The 17,400-nt window shown below is 33.6% G+C and overlaps 1 protein-coding gene across 3 annotated transcripts in view; it reads left to right on the top strand.

Moving 5' to 3' along the window:
* The window catches only part of TUSC3 (tumor suppressor candidate 3), a gene marked incomplete at both ends in the record, with an annotated part of 101,573 nt that extends 84,446 nt beyond the window's left edge, over positions 1-17,127 (top strand). For all 3 annotated transcript variants that reach the window (XM_079534959.1, XM_079534957.1, XM_079534958.1), the window contains 3 exons: positions 1,252-1,315; positions 14,421-14,495; positions 17,033-17,127. In XM_079534959.1, the coding sequence (XP_079391085.1) occupies positions 1,252-1,315; positions 14,421-14,495; positions 17,033-17,127 (234 nt within the window). The remainder of the gene's footprint in view (positions 1-1,251; positions 1,316-14,420; positions 14,496-17,032) is intronic.
* Positions 17,128-17,400: the final 273 nt, after the last annotated feature.

The following is a 17,400-nucleotide window of genomic DNA, read 5'->3' as shown; positions in this document are numbered from 1 at the left end:
TGAGGAAAAAAGACATTTTACTTGAGAGATTGAGTCTTTAGATACATGAAGCTCTTACGTGCTTTAGCTTTGAATTAGTGATTTGGATGAACGTAATACGTTGAATTTTAAAAGCAGTAGATAACCATCCATTGAGTAAAAAATGTCTTATAGTATCTTATGAATGACATATTTAGACAGTGAATTCACCAGAACTTAACCTGTGTGGATTAAGGCATTCTTTTGTATCCTAAAGTGTCAGAACGTTTCAAATTGGAATTGTTCTGAATCTTGACATCAATGGTATTTAGGCAGAACTATTCAAAATAAAATGAATTAAAGCAAAACGTTAGAGCTAGAAGAAGCAAACTAATAAAACCCTGAAGCCATGTGGAGGGCAAGAAGTTTCCTTTTTCTTTAACTTATCGGGAGTGAGCATTTTTTTGTCTATTTAATTGGGGTGAAATTTGCATCTGTGCAATATGTATAAAAATACTTCGAGAACGAAGTATATTTAATTTCACATTTGGTAGCACAGCAAACTATTGAACAATTGTAATTGATACAGTAGAGGAAAAGAGAGAACTTTGTTCATTTCATGTATTTACAGTCCTTGTTACTTGTTTGATATCATGGCTAGTAAAAAATAAACACTAACGATTTTTGAATTGTATGCTGTATTAACAAGCAACATACAAAATGAGCTCATTAACAATGAATACTTGGAATTATTCAATTTAGCACCCATGGTTGTGTTTACTACAATTTCATATGAATGAAACATTTTGTGTATGAATTTTATTTATGATTTTTTATGGATCTAAGAATACCTTTACTGAAAAAGATGGAATATAGTTTTTATGAAGTAACTTCAGTCAGTCTAAGAGCAAAAAAGACTGACTTATTAAAGGCAGCATTTTAAGTTTCAGTTTTAACTTCATTCAGTCCTGTCCTGAGGCATGTCCATCAGCTTTACTTCTCTGTATGTCCTGAGCAAATAAATGCATATAATTTCCTCCACTTTGGCAGTGTGAAAATAACTGAACTATATGTTTCATATTAAGTATTATATCCTGTGTATATGTATGATTTTCCTAAATGTTGTTTATAACATTACTTTTGACTAAATTTAGATCCATATGTATGTGCTGTTCAGCTATGTCTGCTGCAGTCTATATTTTTCTGCAAAACAGATTTTATTTGCATTCACATATGCCCAACTGCGTCATTTTCAATTGAATTCTTTTTTTTATTATTATTTTTGTTTTTCAGAGTTACATACATGGAAGCAGTCAGGCTCAATTTGTTGCAGAATCACACATCATTCTTCTACTGAGTATCCTTCAGAATCATGATGAATAGAAAAAAAGCAATCTGTAGTATTAAGTGAAATTGCTTTCACAGTGAACAGCTTTGAACTTTTGAACAGGTATTGTGTTTTGCTATAGTATATGATTAAATAAACATTCAGTGTTGTTTCTATATTTGCTACCATGGAAAGCTGGTATTGCTTTTCACTAACATGTGCCTTATCTCTTTTTTACTTCTAATGCCTGGTCATGCCTCTAATGTTTTTCCATTCAGTGCTATTTTTGAAGTGGTAGAAACTAATTTTCTTCTCTTTTTCATTCTTTTTAAAAAGTTAAGCATTATATTTTGGGTTATTTTACCTGTTTTAACTGATAAGAACTTGCTAGCTCCTTAAATTGAAATTTATTAATAATGTATAAAGAGATGCTCTGTCCTCTAGTAGTCTTTGTGGAGTCTTTTTTAATTATAGTTGTTTTTCTTACTACCTAATCTAAATAATTTCCATCCTGTTTTTAGGAGAATAATTAACCCAGTCCCATTAGTTCTCACATTATCTCCTGACATTAGTTTGAATTTTTCATTTCTATTGATTGACAGCAAATTACACTTTTTGTGCCAAATATGTCTAAAGAATGTGTAAGAAAAATTAAGCAAAATTCATATACTCTTTGGTTTAAGTCTTGGTTTTCATCAGCTGTGCTCAGCAAGTGGAAACTGCAGTCACTATTAACTGCTATTATAGTAGAATTGTTTCTTTACAAGTATTTCCTCTGAGGAGAACAAGAGGAAAAGCAATGAAGTAAAAGCTGTAAAGTAATCACTGGATCTCAGACTTTGATTATCTGCTCATAGCTACTCCCTTGTCCTCCCTCTGACATGACACCTGAGGACATATCCTGCCCTTCATCTGGCTTTCTTTGGCATTTGTAATCCAAAGAGAACAACACCATCATTGTCTCTTCTTGCTTCCTTCTTTCCATCATCCGTTTCATTAATGTAGCATGACTTTTGCTACCTAAAAGCTTACTTGCTCCACAGATAGCCATGTCAAATTTAATAAAAAAATTATGATAATATTTTTTCAGATTATATGCAATATTCCCTAGTCAACTATACTAATATGTCCTGTTCTGTGTCTGCTCCCAGTTCCAAGACAGGGTAGATACAGCCTTCCTTGAGCAAATCCAGTAAAACACCACAAAAAAGTTTACAGGACTGTAGTATCTCTCATCTTTCAGAGGAAAGACTGTTTAACCTAGAGTAGAGAAGACTCAGAGAGGATCTTACCAGTCAGTTTGTGTGATTTCCTCCCTCTTGGATGGAAATGAAGTTGATGGAGCTAGACTTCCTCAGTAGTGCCCTCTGACAGGATGAAGAACAATGGATCCAGAGAGAACAGCTAGTTTCTCAATCTGAAGGTGAGAAGACACTTTTTACTGTAAAGGTGATAAAACATAGGCTGCCCATAGGTGCTGGAGAGTCTCCATCTGTGAAGACATTAAAAATACAGCTGGACGTGATTCTGGACAATCTGCTGTAGCAGGTTACTTGATTAGGGTTGCTGGACTCAGGATGATCTCAGGAGTTCCCTTCCAACTTCAACTGTTTTGCTATTCTCTGAATTCTCTAGCTTTTGTAAGACACCCTAATTGCGTCAAAATGACATGATATTTAGTAAAGGTTTAAAGATGCTTATATCGTTTATATTTTCTAAATTTGGGCTCCTTTGCAAGAGAGAGTAAAAGATAGCTTTATCTGAAAGCTGCAAAGTCAACACTCAGTGATTAGTAATTTAATTGATGCATTTTTAAGCAGACATGGTAGATGGAAATAGTATGCATCTTATTAGTACCATCTCTAAGCCTTCTTTAGCATAGTCACAATTATTTTTGCTTTTTTGCTTTCCCCAAACTGCCACAATGAAAAAGAAAAAAAGAAGTTATCTAAAACAAATCTCATTTGCTGCATGAGAATGGGAAATATAAAAGCAAAACCAAAGATTAAAAATAAATAAAACTTTTGTTCATGATGTATTTTGTTTGTTTGACTGAGACATGAAAGTGATATTCTTTTGCTGGCAGAGACTGTCTTTAAACTGAGAAGTTGGCTAACTAAATTAAAGCAGCTGGCTGAAAGAATACGTTTAGTGAGATTGTTTATGACCACTTGCAGAAAGAATTCTCTAAGGTTTCATTTCACAGCTCAGTACTATTGAGTTGGGATTTTGGACACAGGCATTTCACAAGTGACATGAAGTCCTGACAGATTTTTAACAGTTGTGCATGAAAGAATAAATATTTCTTTATCCTTGCCGTGCTGCTAGTAATTATTAGCTGCTTCATTGCTTCTTTATTACTTGTTTATTCAGGAAATGTTGACAGAAAATATGGGAATTAGTAGAAAGTTTGCCAAACTGATAAGCAGTCATACATTCACTGCACTTGTTAAAGTTTAAAAGCTGCACTGAATTTTAAAGAAAGATAATACTTCGCTGGATTTGTCCTTTTTTTTTTTTCTTTGCTTCTTTTTTACTTCATAGTACTTAGCACAAGGGCAAGGTTGTCACTTCCTGCTAGTTGCTGAAATGCAAAGTTGTGTTTCTCAGTAAATTTTTAATGTATTTGGTGAGAAAATATGAATTTCTGTTCCAATTCTATACTTGTTTTTACCATATAAAGATCTGCTGTTCTGACCAGAGCTGTAACTGCACAAGAAGGACAGTACTGGTTAAGGACCTGTGAATATATTATACATACTGTTTCATTTATAAAACCAAATTAAATTCAGTATCATGTATACAGTATTACTGAGTACATACTACTTGTATGTCTAAAATTATTATAAAATTTAAAACAAATAGTTTTAGTTCAAAAATATAGTTACTACATCTTAGTGGCAACACACTGAAAGTAAGTAAATTCACTGTAATAATGATTCATGTTGCTAAATGATGCTAAATCTGTAAAACACTAAAGAAAAATAGCATTTTGATTATTTGTAGAGATTAATTTTGTATTCCTGTATATTTTCCATCAACTAAATACTGGCATTGCACTTACCAGCAAGTCATACTAGCTGGCATGTTTAACATCTTTCTGAAGGCATTAAAAACAATACTAAGTTTTTCAGAACATTGAAGAAAACATTATTTCATTTCCAAAATCCAGCTTTTGATTCACTGTGAAGCTCCTTAGAGATGGCAGATGGAGGCCATCTTACTAAGGCTGCAGTTCACAGTATCTTACAACTTGGGTGAAGATTCCTTGTAGTAATTCAAGAAAAAAAAAGATCTGTTTTGACATTGACCTTCGAATTTCAAGCTGCAATAAATAAAAATTTGAATTGACTTTAAAATTAGATAAACAGTTCTTTATGTAACAGGTAGTCCTTTTAATTCTGATATTCCTTTTACCCTACGAAATGAAGATTTGTAGGTCTTTCAGAATCATACATGTTGCTTCTGTTGTTTGAAATCAAATGGTCCTGTGGTCCATATCACGTGGGGATGCTGAATTGGCTGCATACACATGTATTTCCAGTCAAATTCCAGCATAAGGGAGCTTCACTTCATTTGTACTTATTCTGAGAGCATTTTAGTTCAGAACAGTATCTCCACCGTGTCAAGACAGAGAACTCATCTATCTAAATTGTAATATATCCAAATCTACAGAGTTGACTTAGCATCCCAATACAATTTTCCTATTAGAAAGAATACAGTGCGAGGTACCCGTTTGCCAGTGCTTAAGCTGATTGAGAATTAATAAACATTGATGCACACAGGAGTGCCTGTTCAGTCATTCAGCTGGCACTCCGGCTGTTAGTTCTGGTATACATCAAATATATTGAGTTCAAACCAAAACTGCCTGACCTAGTGCATGAGTACCTGGCAGAACAGTGAAATAACTTGCATGGTTATGACTTATGGCTCTTCTTTGGTTCCATTTGGATTTTTTGCCAACCTTGTAGTGTAATCTTCAGTAATATTTTCATGCAAAAAGAATTTTTACTTTTTTCAGACTGGCTCTGCTTGATTAGTTAGTTTGGCAATTAAGTTCAGCTAACGTCTGTTAAGTTTCAAAGCATTCTGTGTTTCCTTCCCAGGAGCAACCAAAAACTGACTATCATTTTGCAATCATGGAAGTTTCATGTAATACATGGCAATATTTATTCCTATATGAGCCTGATGATCACTCCTCTAAGCAACTGTATATAATTTACAAACAGAATAATTTCAGAAGTTACATAGTTTTATCAATATTGTGACTTGTCTGAGAAGTAAAGTAGTGATAAATAAGTCATCACAGAAACAGATTGGTACTTGCTGTAGAATAAGTACGGCAGACTGTCCAAACAAAATATACATAACTTAAGAGCATAGTATTGATTTTTTTTTTAATGGAAATATTTTTATTGTTCTTGTTAAATGGATGTGAAAGCAGTAACTTATATGGGAGCTATCAATATGTTGGACGTTGCATAGTCTGTAATGAAAAGTTTTTACCTCTGAAGAGTTGGAATATCTCTAAGGATGCCGGGACTTCATAATTTACAAAGATGAATAACTATATTCACGTAAGTAATTGTGCAAAGACAATTTATATAGTATTTGTTGGCTACTACATAAACAAAAGAATATATCTAAACAAGTTACAATTTAACAATAAAGTTTAGCATATTCTCAAGTTGATTGTCATAGTTTACATCTTTGTGCAGCAATGACTTTTAATCTCATCTTTAGATGAGTTTAAATCATCAAACCATAATTGACAAGTTAGGGATTTTGTAACTAGACCTAACATACAGAATATTTTTCTTATTTCTTTTTAATCCTTTTTTGGGTTGGTAATGGCACAGTATTTTCTAGCAATGAATTTTTGTACTGTTAGTTTCATGAAACTTTGTTGTGTGCATTTGTTAAATCATGGGAATTAGTGTTTGGTGCTTTTTTTATTTTAATTTAATTTTTCAATCTGTTTCAGGCTTCGTAGAGTATAGATCTATCTTTCTTTTCTCCTCTCCACACTGAAAAACTGTACACATCCCTTACGGCAATGATGTTCGAGACTGCTGGTGTCTGATTTTTCAGCTCTTTCCTGGCAGAAAAGGGGTCACAGAGAATGACTCAGAAATAAAAATTTGCAGATAGAGATTTAACTGGGGAATTAAGAGCTGTCTTTTTAAGAGAGGAAAAATACGAAGTAAACTGTACAATCAGTTCTGCTGTTGGTATTAAATGTAGCTTTATCAGTCATTGAAATGTGCAGGGCTGAGCTGCAATTATGACTTGTGAAGATACAGCAAGAAAGGTAAGGAGCAGTAGGGATGGAGGGGAGATGTTGAAGCTGAAACACTCTTTTGTTCATTTCACTAACCAGTACTTCTAATGAATGCCCATTGCCATTCCTTGTGAAATAAACTGACTTGAATGTAATGTATCTTTTTCTTTATGCGATAACATTAAATCTTTACAATGCCGAGTAAGCTTAAAGTTACCATAAATATTTGTGTTATCCAGAGTTTGTTATTAGGCAAATTATTTCCACAGAAAGACGTAAATCTAAAGGCACTGTTATAGGAATTAGCAGTTAATATTAACCTGATAATCTTTCTCATTATTTCTGCTAAACCTACTTAACTTTAATGCTGATGAAAACACATGCAACTAAGTGAAAATAGAAATGTCTCTCCAGTTGGTTAATTTGAATTCCCAAGGCAGAATTGAATGTGACAGCTGTGTAGGTGGATATGAGATGTTGATTGAAAAGGAAAAAGAAACCTGATTGGTTATGAAGAAAAAGACAAATCTTTTCCATAGCAGTTAAATTACACCTATTATGAAAGATATTTCCTGTCCTACGCTGTGAATTTAATGAAGTATACCGAGTGCCTCTTTGGTTTAATGAAACTTAAGCACAGAATGACTTTAAATGGAAACTGCCTTTCCGTGTGTCAGTAGAGCTTGTGCAAAGGCAGTCACTGAGTGTAGGAACTTGAAATTAGGCCTAGAAATATATTTGTTTAGATCTCTGTTCCAAGACATTATCAGTTATTCACAATGGAATCAAATTATGTCCCCCAGAAATTATGTAAAAATGCCAGTCAGAGCAGTGAGATATGCTTTCTATTTGTTCAGTCTTAAGGGTAAGAAAAAAAAGATCACCACTGTTGAAATATATGGATCGAATAAAACAAAATTATAGCATTTAAAGACATTTCTTCTTAACTATATAAATCAACGCTCAACGTAACAAAACATGCTGGATGTTTTCAGTGTTCTGCTTGCACTTATCCACTAGTGTCTGTTAACCTTGTAGGATCTTTTGGAGGCTGCCTGACTCCTACCAGATGTAAGAAAGCATAAGGAGATGCTAATTAGAAAAATCAATAGTATTGTGATTGATGTTTCTTTCCATTACCTCATTCACCAACTGATTTGATCTCAAAATAATTCGTAATTATGACCTGTTGAGGAAAATACTAAAATCTCTTAGATGCCACCGAGATGCATAAGGACTTTATGTCTGTAGCTGGGTATTTGTCAGTACAATATGCAGTGTTTTTCATTGGCTAATTTGATGACAGATTCGTGAATTGCTCTCAAATATGGTGTGTGTCCTATGTATGAAATTGTTAACTCAGTGATTTTTCAACTATTTTCAGTGTCTGACTCTATAAATTTCCAGTGGAAGTGCAGAACCTTGTGAAATAAATTTAGCATTGCTCTGGCAATTGCCTGATTATCTGCCTTTTACAAATATCTGACTGCTACTACACAGATGAAAAAGCATTCTCTAACTGAAGGCTGAAGACAATAGCATTTTTCATTGTTTCTCCATCAGCTTACAGTTTTAATTGGTATTTCAATTGTTAAGTGGCATAATTGTTTGGCTGAAAGGTGCAGAAACATAGTCCAAAATTAAGCTTTTTACCTTCTATTACTAACTTGAACGGTCCTTAACTGTTCAGCTAAGAATAAACTCTGTCTGTTATGGTACTGCACAGATCTTTAAAAGCAAAGGAAAGTACAATACTAGCCTAGAGTCATATATGATGAGATATGTGATATTCTTTAAAAAATCCATAGGTGCTTTGAGAGAGCAAAAGAAAAAGTGTGTACATGTGCTAAAAGATTGGGTACTAGCAAAGAGATCAGGCAATGTACTGAAACAAATATAGCATTTAAAATAAAGTGCCTCAAAGTAATATGACTGTTTGGAATAAAGTATTAGAAGAATAAATTATGTATTGATGAATGTGTCAAATCAGCTTGTTTTAAATGATATGAATAACCAGGATGTAAATCAGGCTGTAAAATCTGGAGTTGGAGAGATTAATATCTGATTAGACATTTAGCACAAGCTTAGTTGGATATATCTATGCTACGTTGTTGCAGTTGAGCTAAAATGCATTCCAGAATCTTTATCTTCTTCTAAGGCTTTTATACAGCCTTTCCATTTTCAAATGTCTAAGAACATCACAAGAGGGTAGGTTCCATTAGATTATTCCTGGATTAAAATGACAATCTCTGTGAAAATCTCATGAACTGAAGCTGACAGTAATCAAATGAATAATAAGGGAACTTTTTCACTATAGTGGATTCTATATTACTATCAGATTGATTCTCTGTTCTGTGCAATTGATGGAAAAGCATCAAAAAAGAGAATGTGGTACTTTAGTTGACATTTAAATGGATGAAATGCGGAGTTACAGCTCCTTCACTGTTGTGAATTGCTGGTTTCAAGGAGTTGAGGGGAACTTGAGTGCCAAACCTAGTGTAATAATTCATAAAGCTCTTGAAGAGCTAAAGCCAGAGAATCTTGGTCTGAAAGAATGTTCAGAATTTTTACTATGACTGTCGGCACAGCTACAATTAAGGCAATTAAATATATTGATGTTTGACCTGATTGTGTACAATTTATGAGTGAGTTATGTTTGCTTTCAAACAAATAATTTTTGAACTATGCTCATTTTATCAACATATGGAATTATCCTTCACTGAGTTCAGACATAAAAATATTGGTTATCTTAAACTTACCTCATTCCTCAGCCATCAGGTCTTGTTGAATCATCCACTGGGATGGTTATGGTCTAATTCAGAATTGATGGCACACTAAAGAGTAGAAGTGGAACATCAGACTCATTGTTCATGAAATGAAGCAACAATGTCTTTCATTTCAAAACCATAACTTTTCTTGATTAGTTTCTTCACCCTATCATAAAAAACGTCAGATTCGCAAGATGGAAAAGTTACTAACACTTCATTTTCAAGAAATGGACATAGCTAAAAAGTGCTTCCTGAATACAATGATTGGAATGCATGTTATGTTTGGGTTTTTCAGATGTAAGCGGAAAGTTAAATACACTTTGAAACTGCTCAGTTAAAATGTAGTTAATATATATTCAATATATCTGAAATTATAGCAGGTATTTTAAAGGTTTAAATATTAGTAGGAAGAAGCTAAGGCAAATAATTTTCTAGGTTGGTGGGATATGCCTTCTTCTCATAAGGGGATAGCATATCATGTTTTACTTATTATTTCTCAGGGGGAAAAAAAAAATACAGTAAATCATAGATTTTCCTGTTAATCCTCATACCCCTTTACTAAAGATGCTTGTGTTCTTGTTCCAGTATGATAAAGCGAGCAAGAAGTTTTTAAATGCTGAGAAATAAACTATCCCCATTTTAGTTAACAATAAATTGAACACAGAGTTGAGCGAATTAACATTTTGTCCCTTAGTTATTTTTGCTCATATATTATTAAATGGTCCACAGATACAACATAGTTCTTAATATGAATAATGTTGATTTAGGATTTTTACTGTTAGCAGTAATCCAGTAACATATGAATGAGACCTCATACTTTTTTTACAAAGTTAACAAGTTTTCTCTCAACTAATTTTCTCTCCTTTTGTTACCCACTCACTAGCGATTATGACTAAATTTGTGAAGTAAAGATATAAATGGTATATGACACTAGTAAGATTGCCAAGCTTTCTTCTTTGGGACATTCTGGCTGGAATTAATAGCAATTAAATTTTCAGTCAAAGCATGCTAATAGAAACTACCCAGAATTTACTAGTAATCACTTACATTTTGTAAGGTATCCATTATTATAGAGTTTATTGATCCAATCATTTTTCTTAAAAATACTTCCAATAAAACATCTTGGTATTTGCAGAGCTAATACTCTTCTGATGATGATCATTTTATGAATAATCTTATGAATTTTGATCATCACTGTTTTTCATCATACTACTAAACTGCTCCTCATTTATCAAAGTATTCAGAACCTTTTCAAAAGCACTAAGTAACTAGTGTAAGTTCTCCATTTCAGTGAGGATTATGTGCCATCTAGGAAAAGGGGCAGCAGAAGTTTAACAAGTAAAACTGAAACAATTCCAAATTTAACAACGGAAAGATATTTTACAAAAATTAATTTTGTAGATTCACCTACAAAATTGCTACAAAAGGATATGTTTACCAGAAAACATAAACATCTGAGTTTAAAACATTTGCTAGCTATCATTTGTCTGAGTCCACATTTGCCTTGTCTTTTCAGAGTAGTTTCATAATGCATAGTGACAGAAATCAACAGAAATCAGAAAACAAGTACATCTTTTCATGCTATTAAATTTTTTGAAGATGGAAGACCATCCAAGTAATCAGTTGACAAAACTTTAAATTCTACTTTGCTGAAGAGATATGTAGATTATTTCTGGAACAGGACTGTTGCTTTCACTTTGTGGAATATCAAAATAACATAAAGACATAACATACAGTGCTAGAAAGAGGAGCCCAAAATAGTAATTTAAACTAAATATTCTATGGTACAAAGCTAGTGATTGCATTAAAATCAGGACTCAACTGACTGAAGTTTTGCTTCAACATCACAGATTTAAAGTAAGTGATTCAATCACTGTTAGAGTGTGAAGTTATAAAGCCATTATCATTGACATCAACTAAGTGAGGCTGAAAATCCATGACTGAAGTTAGAAAGCAACAACTGAAGCAAAAGTAGTGTCAATGTGAAGGAAGTTGGAAGGGTAATGATGTGAGTCTCCGAAACGGGGGGTTGGAAAGCACAGTTCTGCTGGTTATAGATCTGCTCTCAGTTGCAGAGGAGACGTTGCTTTTGTCAAACTGTTCTTCCCAGTAATAGGAAAAGAGGATTAAAAATCATTGTCTGTTTAAAAAAACAAAAAAAGACAAAAAAAACAAAACCACAAAAAATTCATATCTGCCAAATAGCTTTTCAGTGGGTTTTGTTCTTTGTCATTCCTCATGATTCAGTTAAATTAAGAACAAAATTAATTACTGTTATAAATCTAAATGAGAGATTGGTAAAATAAAGTTGTTATTAGATAATTCAGTGCTAGGGGCTTTTATTGATGAGCTAGAAATATATGTGGAATCTGTGTGGTATTTCTTTCAGCCTTTCTTGCAATTTTTTCAATTTTTTCAAAATTTTTTTTTTTTTTGCATTTTTTTCCTTTTTTTTTTTTTTTTTTCATTCTTAACATTTGAAAGCAGAGAAATGAATAAGTTTCATGACACCTTCTCTAGTCTTGCATAGAAGCATATGAGTAGCGCAAGAAATTTCCAGTCTCTTGTGCTCAGGAAAAACAGAGAGGTTAGAAGATGATTTTTTTTACCTTCTCTTCTAATCTGTATAATAGTGTGGATTCCATTCGTCCTCCTCCTTCCCCCAGCTATTTTGGGAAAGATTAAAATATTCTATGAAGCCTACGTATTAGCTCCTGGGATGTTTTTGTTATGTTTTCCATATTGCTCAATTTATTAAGTACTTTTGAAATATGTATTTTACTGAATTTTGTAGCAGATAAAATCCATTCATGAACAATGCATTTAAATATACTCTACATTATCTGTAACACTAGGCTTGATGTGAACTTCTAAAGAAGTCATGTTTAAAGTTTCCTTTAGCCTGTGGCTTTAATGAAAACATGATTAAACCCAACAATGACATAAGGGAAAACATGTTTGAGGCACCTTATTTGTAATATCCATTAATAAGATTTTTGATAACTGTGTGATGAATGAGCTATATGTTTAAAACATGACAGATCCTCATGACCATTATAAAGCATTTTCACAGAGTCACAGAGTGGTTGAGGTAGGCAGGACCCTCTGGGTTCTGGTCCCACCCTTGCTCCAGCAGAGATACCTAGAGCAGGTGCCCAGAGCGACATCCAGGTGATTTCTGAAGATCTACAAGGAGGAGTCTCCACAGCCTCTGGGCAGCTTGTGCCAGTGCTCCATCACCCACACAGTTAAGAAGTGTTTCCTGATGTTCTGTGTTCTTGGTGAAATACAAGAAAACCTCTTGTGTTTCAATATGCTCCAAGAAACAAAATTTTCATTATCTTAACCTCCAAAGTCTTTGTATAATTATCTACTATTTTATTCTTGCTTTCCTTTTATCTTTCATCTGCAGTCTTCACTTCAGTAATATAATGTCTATGTCTGAAGCATTCACAGTATTACCAGCTTATTTTTGCCTTCAAGAAATTTTAGAGCTCTTCTTTCAAAACAGCCATTCAAAGAGAAAATAATAGTGATTCTGATATCTCTCTTAACATAGATTTAATAATAAATTCCATTGTATATTTACTCTGATGCCTTGGGGGATAAAGAACAACAAACTATAAATAGCCTTGAGACTGGGAATCCAGGGAGATTATTCCCTAGAATTGCTGGGCTTTGGTTGCAGTCTTTTCCTTGCTTTTCTCTGCCATTAAGAATATTGCATTCTTCTCTCTCTAGTAAAGTGGGCAGCATAATTGGAAAGATGGGGAATGCCTAATTTCAGGAGGAAGTAGATCCCCAGTTTTTCACATTTCTAAACAGTGATATTGTACAAAACTCAACCTTAACAATTTAATCCAAGTGAGCCCATGCCTTCTACGTTATGCATGTGTTGCAAGTGTCTTAATTTAGGACCGTTGGAGGATGTCCATGCCTGAAAAATTGTTTTAATTTACATTGCCTTGACATTGCCTGTGGGCTGATATGTGTGTGAACACATATCACATTTTGCCACTAGTGCTTGTTTTTTTTTTAAATTCTGTTACTCTTCACTTGACTGTAATTGAAATCATATAACTGAAATTTCGGATATATTAGAGAATTTTTGTCTAATTTTGAAAATTGTTAATGTAAAAATGTTAATATTAATAATACTAATGCAGATATAAGAGGCTGGAAATATTGTTCATGTCTGTAGTATGTGTGAAGCATCTTCTGTATTATATGTGTAGGTAAATTGAAATGTGTCTCATTCTTAAACTTGGTAGTTAGTCTGCCATCCTGCTGCCTAGCCCAGGGGAAAGTGAAGTTTAAAAATCTCACCCTTATTCAAGATTTAGCTGTGTCTATTAAAATTTCTATTTTCTGAAACTGTGAGATATAGCTCAGGTGACACTCTCCTGCTTCAGTGTAACATTCATTCATGCTTCCTCCTCAGAACAGATTTTAAACACAGTAAGTAGCAACCATTCTTTTTTATTTATCAAGTTTTAAGTAAGCAATTAATTGTATGGTTTAAGATCTCGCTAAATTGTTTTATTGTTATGTAGTTGTTTGTATTCCTAACAGTAATAATTAGGCAATAAAACTCAGGACTTTGCCTCTGGGATGTTTCTCTGCTGCAATATGACGCTAAAGACTAAGCAGATGTCTATTGAGAAGCAGATTAAAGATAAAGCAGTTCAGCTGTTTCAGTTTTCATTAAAAAAACCCACTGTGGAATAGGAATGATTTCTTGCTCTTTTAGTCTTCATTTTGTAAAATCCTTTACTTTCCAATATACCAAATATTGGAAAATATTGGAGAGTATCTATTTCCATAACTATTGAAAAGCCATATGTCTTATATAAGGACTTATTCGTTAGAGCTTTTTGAACCTTCTTTCCTCTTTTATGTAGAATGCTCAAAGGAAAATGTTATTCCTATTTTTCCCCCAGGTGAATCTGTTGGTTCAGTAGATTGTGATATGCAGTTTTATATGTAAATATTTTTTATCAACTTGAAAGCCTTAGCTTTTAGCTGTGCCTTTGTGGCTTTCTGAGGTATCTGCACATCTGCTGTTTCCTTGACAATGGTGATATAGATGCTGCTATTACCATGGGAATGGTACTCCTGAATGAAGCTGCTACCTCCAAAGGGGATGTTGGGAAGAGGAGAAGTAAGTTTCTTAGTACAATTAAGACAATGTTATCACAGTTAAAAAGATATTGAGAAATTACAAATGACTATCTGATTAAGTTTTTAAAAGTTCTTCCTTAAACTAATTTTTACATGTTGTGGAGTGGAGAAGAGTATAGCATAGACCTTCAATAGCTCTATTAGCTATTAGCATATAGCTAATAGATTATATTAGCATGTTGTAGCAGTAAAAACAGGTCTTAAGCATCCCCAGTCAACTTATGACTTGACATTCTCTATGAGGTAGAAAAGCATAATGTGAATGTGTCTGTGAGTTAAAGAAAAGGAGTTTCAAAGCATTTTCAAAATGAGTTTAGGCATTTAAGATGTTCGCGACAACATGCAAAGGAGAGAAAAAATTCTTGTTACACTTTGTACAATATGTCTCTGAAGGAAAGTGAAAGCACAATGCAGAATATATCCTAATATGTAACATCTAAGGGCTGCTAGCCAGAAGTGCTAGTTTTATGGGTTTTTTTTCTGAATTTCATTCTCATTCAGAGTATCTAAATATTTTTTTGGCAGTCAGTTGCATAAGAACACTATATGAAAGCATTTTATTCAGATTTAAACTTCTTACCATACAGCCTTTTACTTTTTTCTCACATAAATGGTTGAAGATTTTTAAAGATACCATCATTTCTATGCTATTTGTTCTTTTAAAATCCATTCCTTAGCATCTTGTATGTAATATACAGCATTGCAGATAGGGCTAGCCAATAATGCTTCATAATGGTAGGTTGAATGTTAGCTGTTTGTCTATACTGATTTGACTGTCATGTTCAGTGAGCTGTAGAGGTATAACTTGATTTTGTGTATCTTTCATGGATCTTAACTAATACTGATTTTGAAAAGGCATTGACATTAATTTAATTGGCACGTGTTGTTAGATCACAGTTGCTTCTGTGATAATGTGTGTAGTGATATGGGCTATCATATCACAAGTTCAAACTTGCTTCTGCTGTCTTTCATTTGAATGCTTTCTGTGTGCCTTGCGTTGTTCATGCTTAACATTTCATTTCATTATGGTTTGAAATCATATTTGTGACTGGCAGTTTCTGTATGATGAAGTGTGTGTATAAAATCTGTACAGGGCTAATTTTCTCAAACTAGTTGCAGAAGTTTTAACAATTAGATTGATATATGTCAGTTTTTACATAGTCAATTTTAATGAAAAATGCATCCATTTTCAGCTTCACCGACTTCTGTTTGTTTCCATGGAAACTACAACAGACACAAAGAGTAGCAACTACTTGAGAGAGCAAATTCTCAGCTACAAAACAGTGTTTTTCAACATGTTCACCACCATTGCCTGATTAGCTATGCATTTCAATAGCAATGAACAAAAGCCTGTGTGCTGAGCTCATAAAAATCTGTACCAACAGAGGTAACCCACTGTTGTCACCATTGCTGAAATGCATAACCCACCACCTAACTCTGCTCACATCCACAGTTTGGTCTTCACGAACGTTCATCAAGCATTAGTGCATGTCAATGGATTCCATTTTTTCCACGTGGAGAGTTCAGTGACACATCTTTACTTCATACACACTTCTGTGTCGGATACCATTTTGTCAGACTGCCCCTTTGCTGCTGGCACCAAAATGAAACAGGGTATTGTTAGGATATTACCCTCCACTGACTTACTACCACCATCCACCTCTGTTGCAGTGGGTTTAGGCATTACTTTCGGAGCAGTCCTCATAGGTGAGGTGTATCTCAGTCATATACAGCAGACTGTAAAATGTTCCTTTTTTTTTTTTTTCTCTTGCGCACAATTGAGTGAGCTATGATGATTGAAAAGGTTTTTTGCTACTACTACAAAAGTGTCAACTGGTGTTTCAGATTTGATTTGTTAATTTAAGTATTTACTTTGCTAATTCTTTCTTAGCCTGAAAAGGCTCAAAGAGCTTGCATCTGGATGCTCTCAGAAGGTCTGTGTCGTTGTTACTTAACTTCAATACCCAAAGACATAATATTTAAGAGTAATTTCTCTGCCAGCCCTGGAACTTAATACAGTGAAATGTTTTAGCCACTAAAAATTAGATAAAGCAGTTATAAACAGCCTTTGCAGTTACTTTAGTCTTAGATGGTTGACTAGAGGCAGCATGATTCCATTAGTCCAGGGATGTTTTTTCTAAATGTAATTTGTTTTCCAAAAGAACAAGCAAATACCTGAAATGACATTGCTTGACATGTATAATTTAAAGCGTTATTAAATCTGTTATCAGCAGTGAGGTGTTTGCATCCGCAAACATTTGAGTTGCAAATTGCTGCTCTCTTTTCTTGAAAGTACATTTGAACTGACAAGTTATTTTTTCTTAATAACCATAAATATTATTTCCATGTGTATTTGAAATCCTATCAGAAGATAGTGAGCATCAGTAGGCAAGCAGCAGTGTTTCTGTATTTCACTGTCAAAATTCTATATAAATGATTGACGTAAATAATATTCTTTGTAGAGATTCCAGTTTTAAATCTTTTATACGCTAGTAAACAAAGTTATTTTCTTTCCAGTAATATGCCTAGTAGGCCTGGGTCTGGTGGTCTTTTTCTTCAGCTTCCTGTTGTCCATATTCCGCTCCAAATACCATGGCTACCCATACAGGTAATTTTTCATTAAATTCTCATCTGATGTATTTTAATAACATTGTCTAAATTTAAGAACATTTTTTACGTAACAAATCTTTAATTTTTACCACTGGAATCTATGGGAGTTGGAAGAAGCAGAAAGAAAGGTGATCAACTGGAGCAAATCAGAAAGAAATAGAAAGCTGATGGGATTAGAATGACAGTTAATGCAGACCATTTGAGTACAGACCATGGCTTATACAGTGCTCCATGAAAAATGTGAAGGAAAAATTATGCTTGAATTTATAAAACTT

Source organism: Tetrao urogallus (assembly GCF_951394365.1).
Source record: "Tetrao urogallus genome assembly, chromosome: 4".
Lineage (NCBI taxonomy): Eukaryota > Metazoa > Chordata > Aves > Galliformes > Phasianidae > Tetrao > Tetrao urogallus.
The sequence above is the reverse complement of the archived record's forward strand: the minus strand, read 5'-3'. Positions and strand labels throughout refer to the sequence as shown.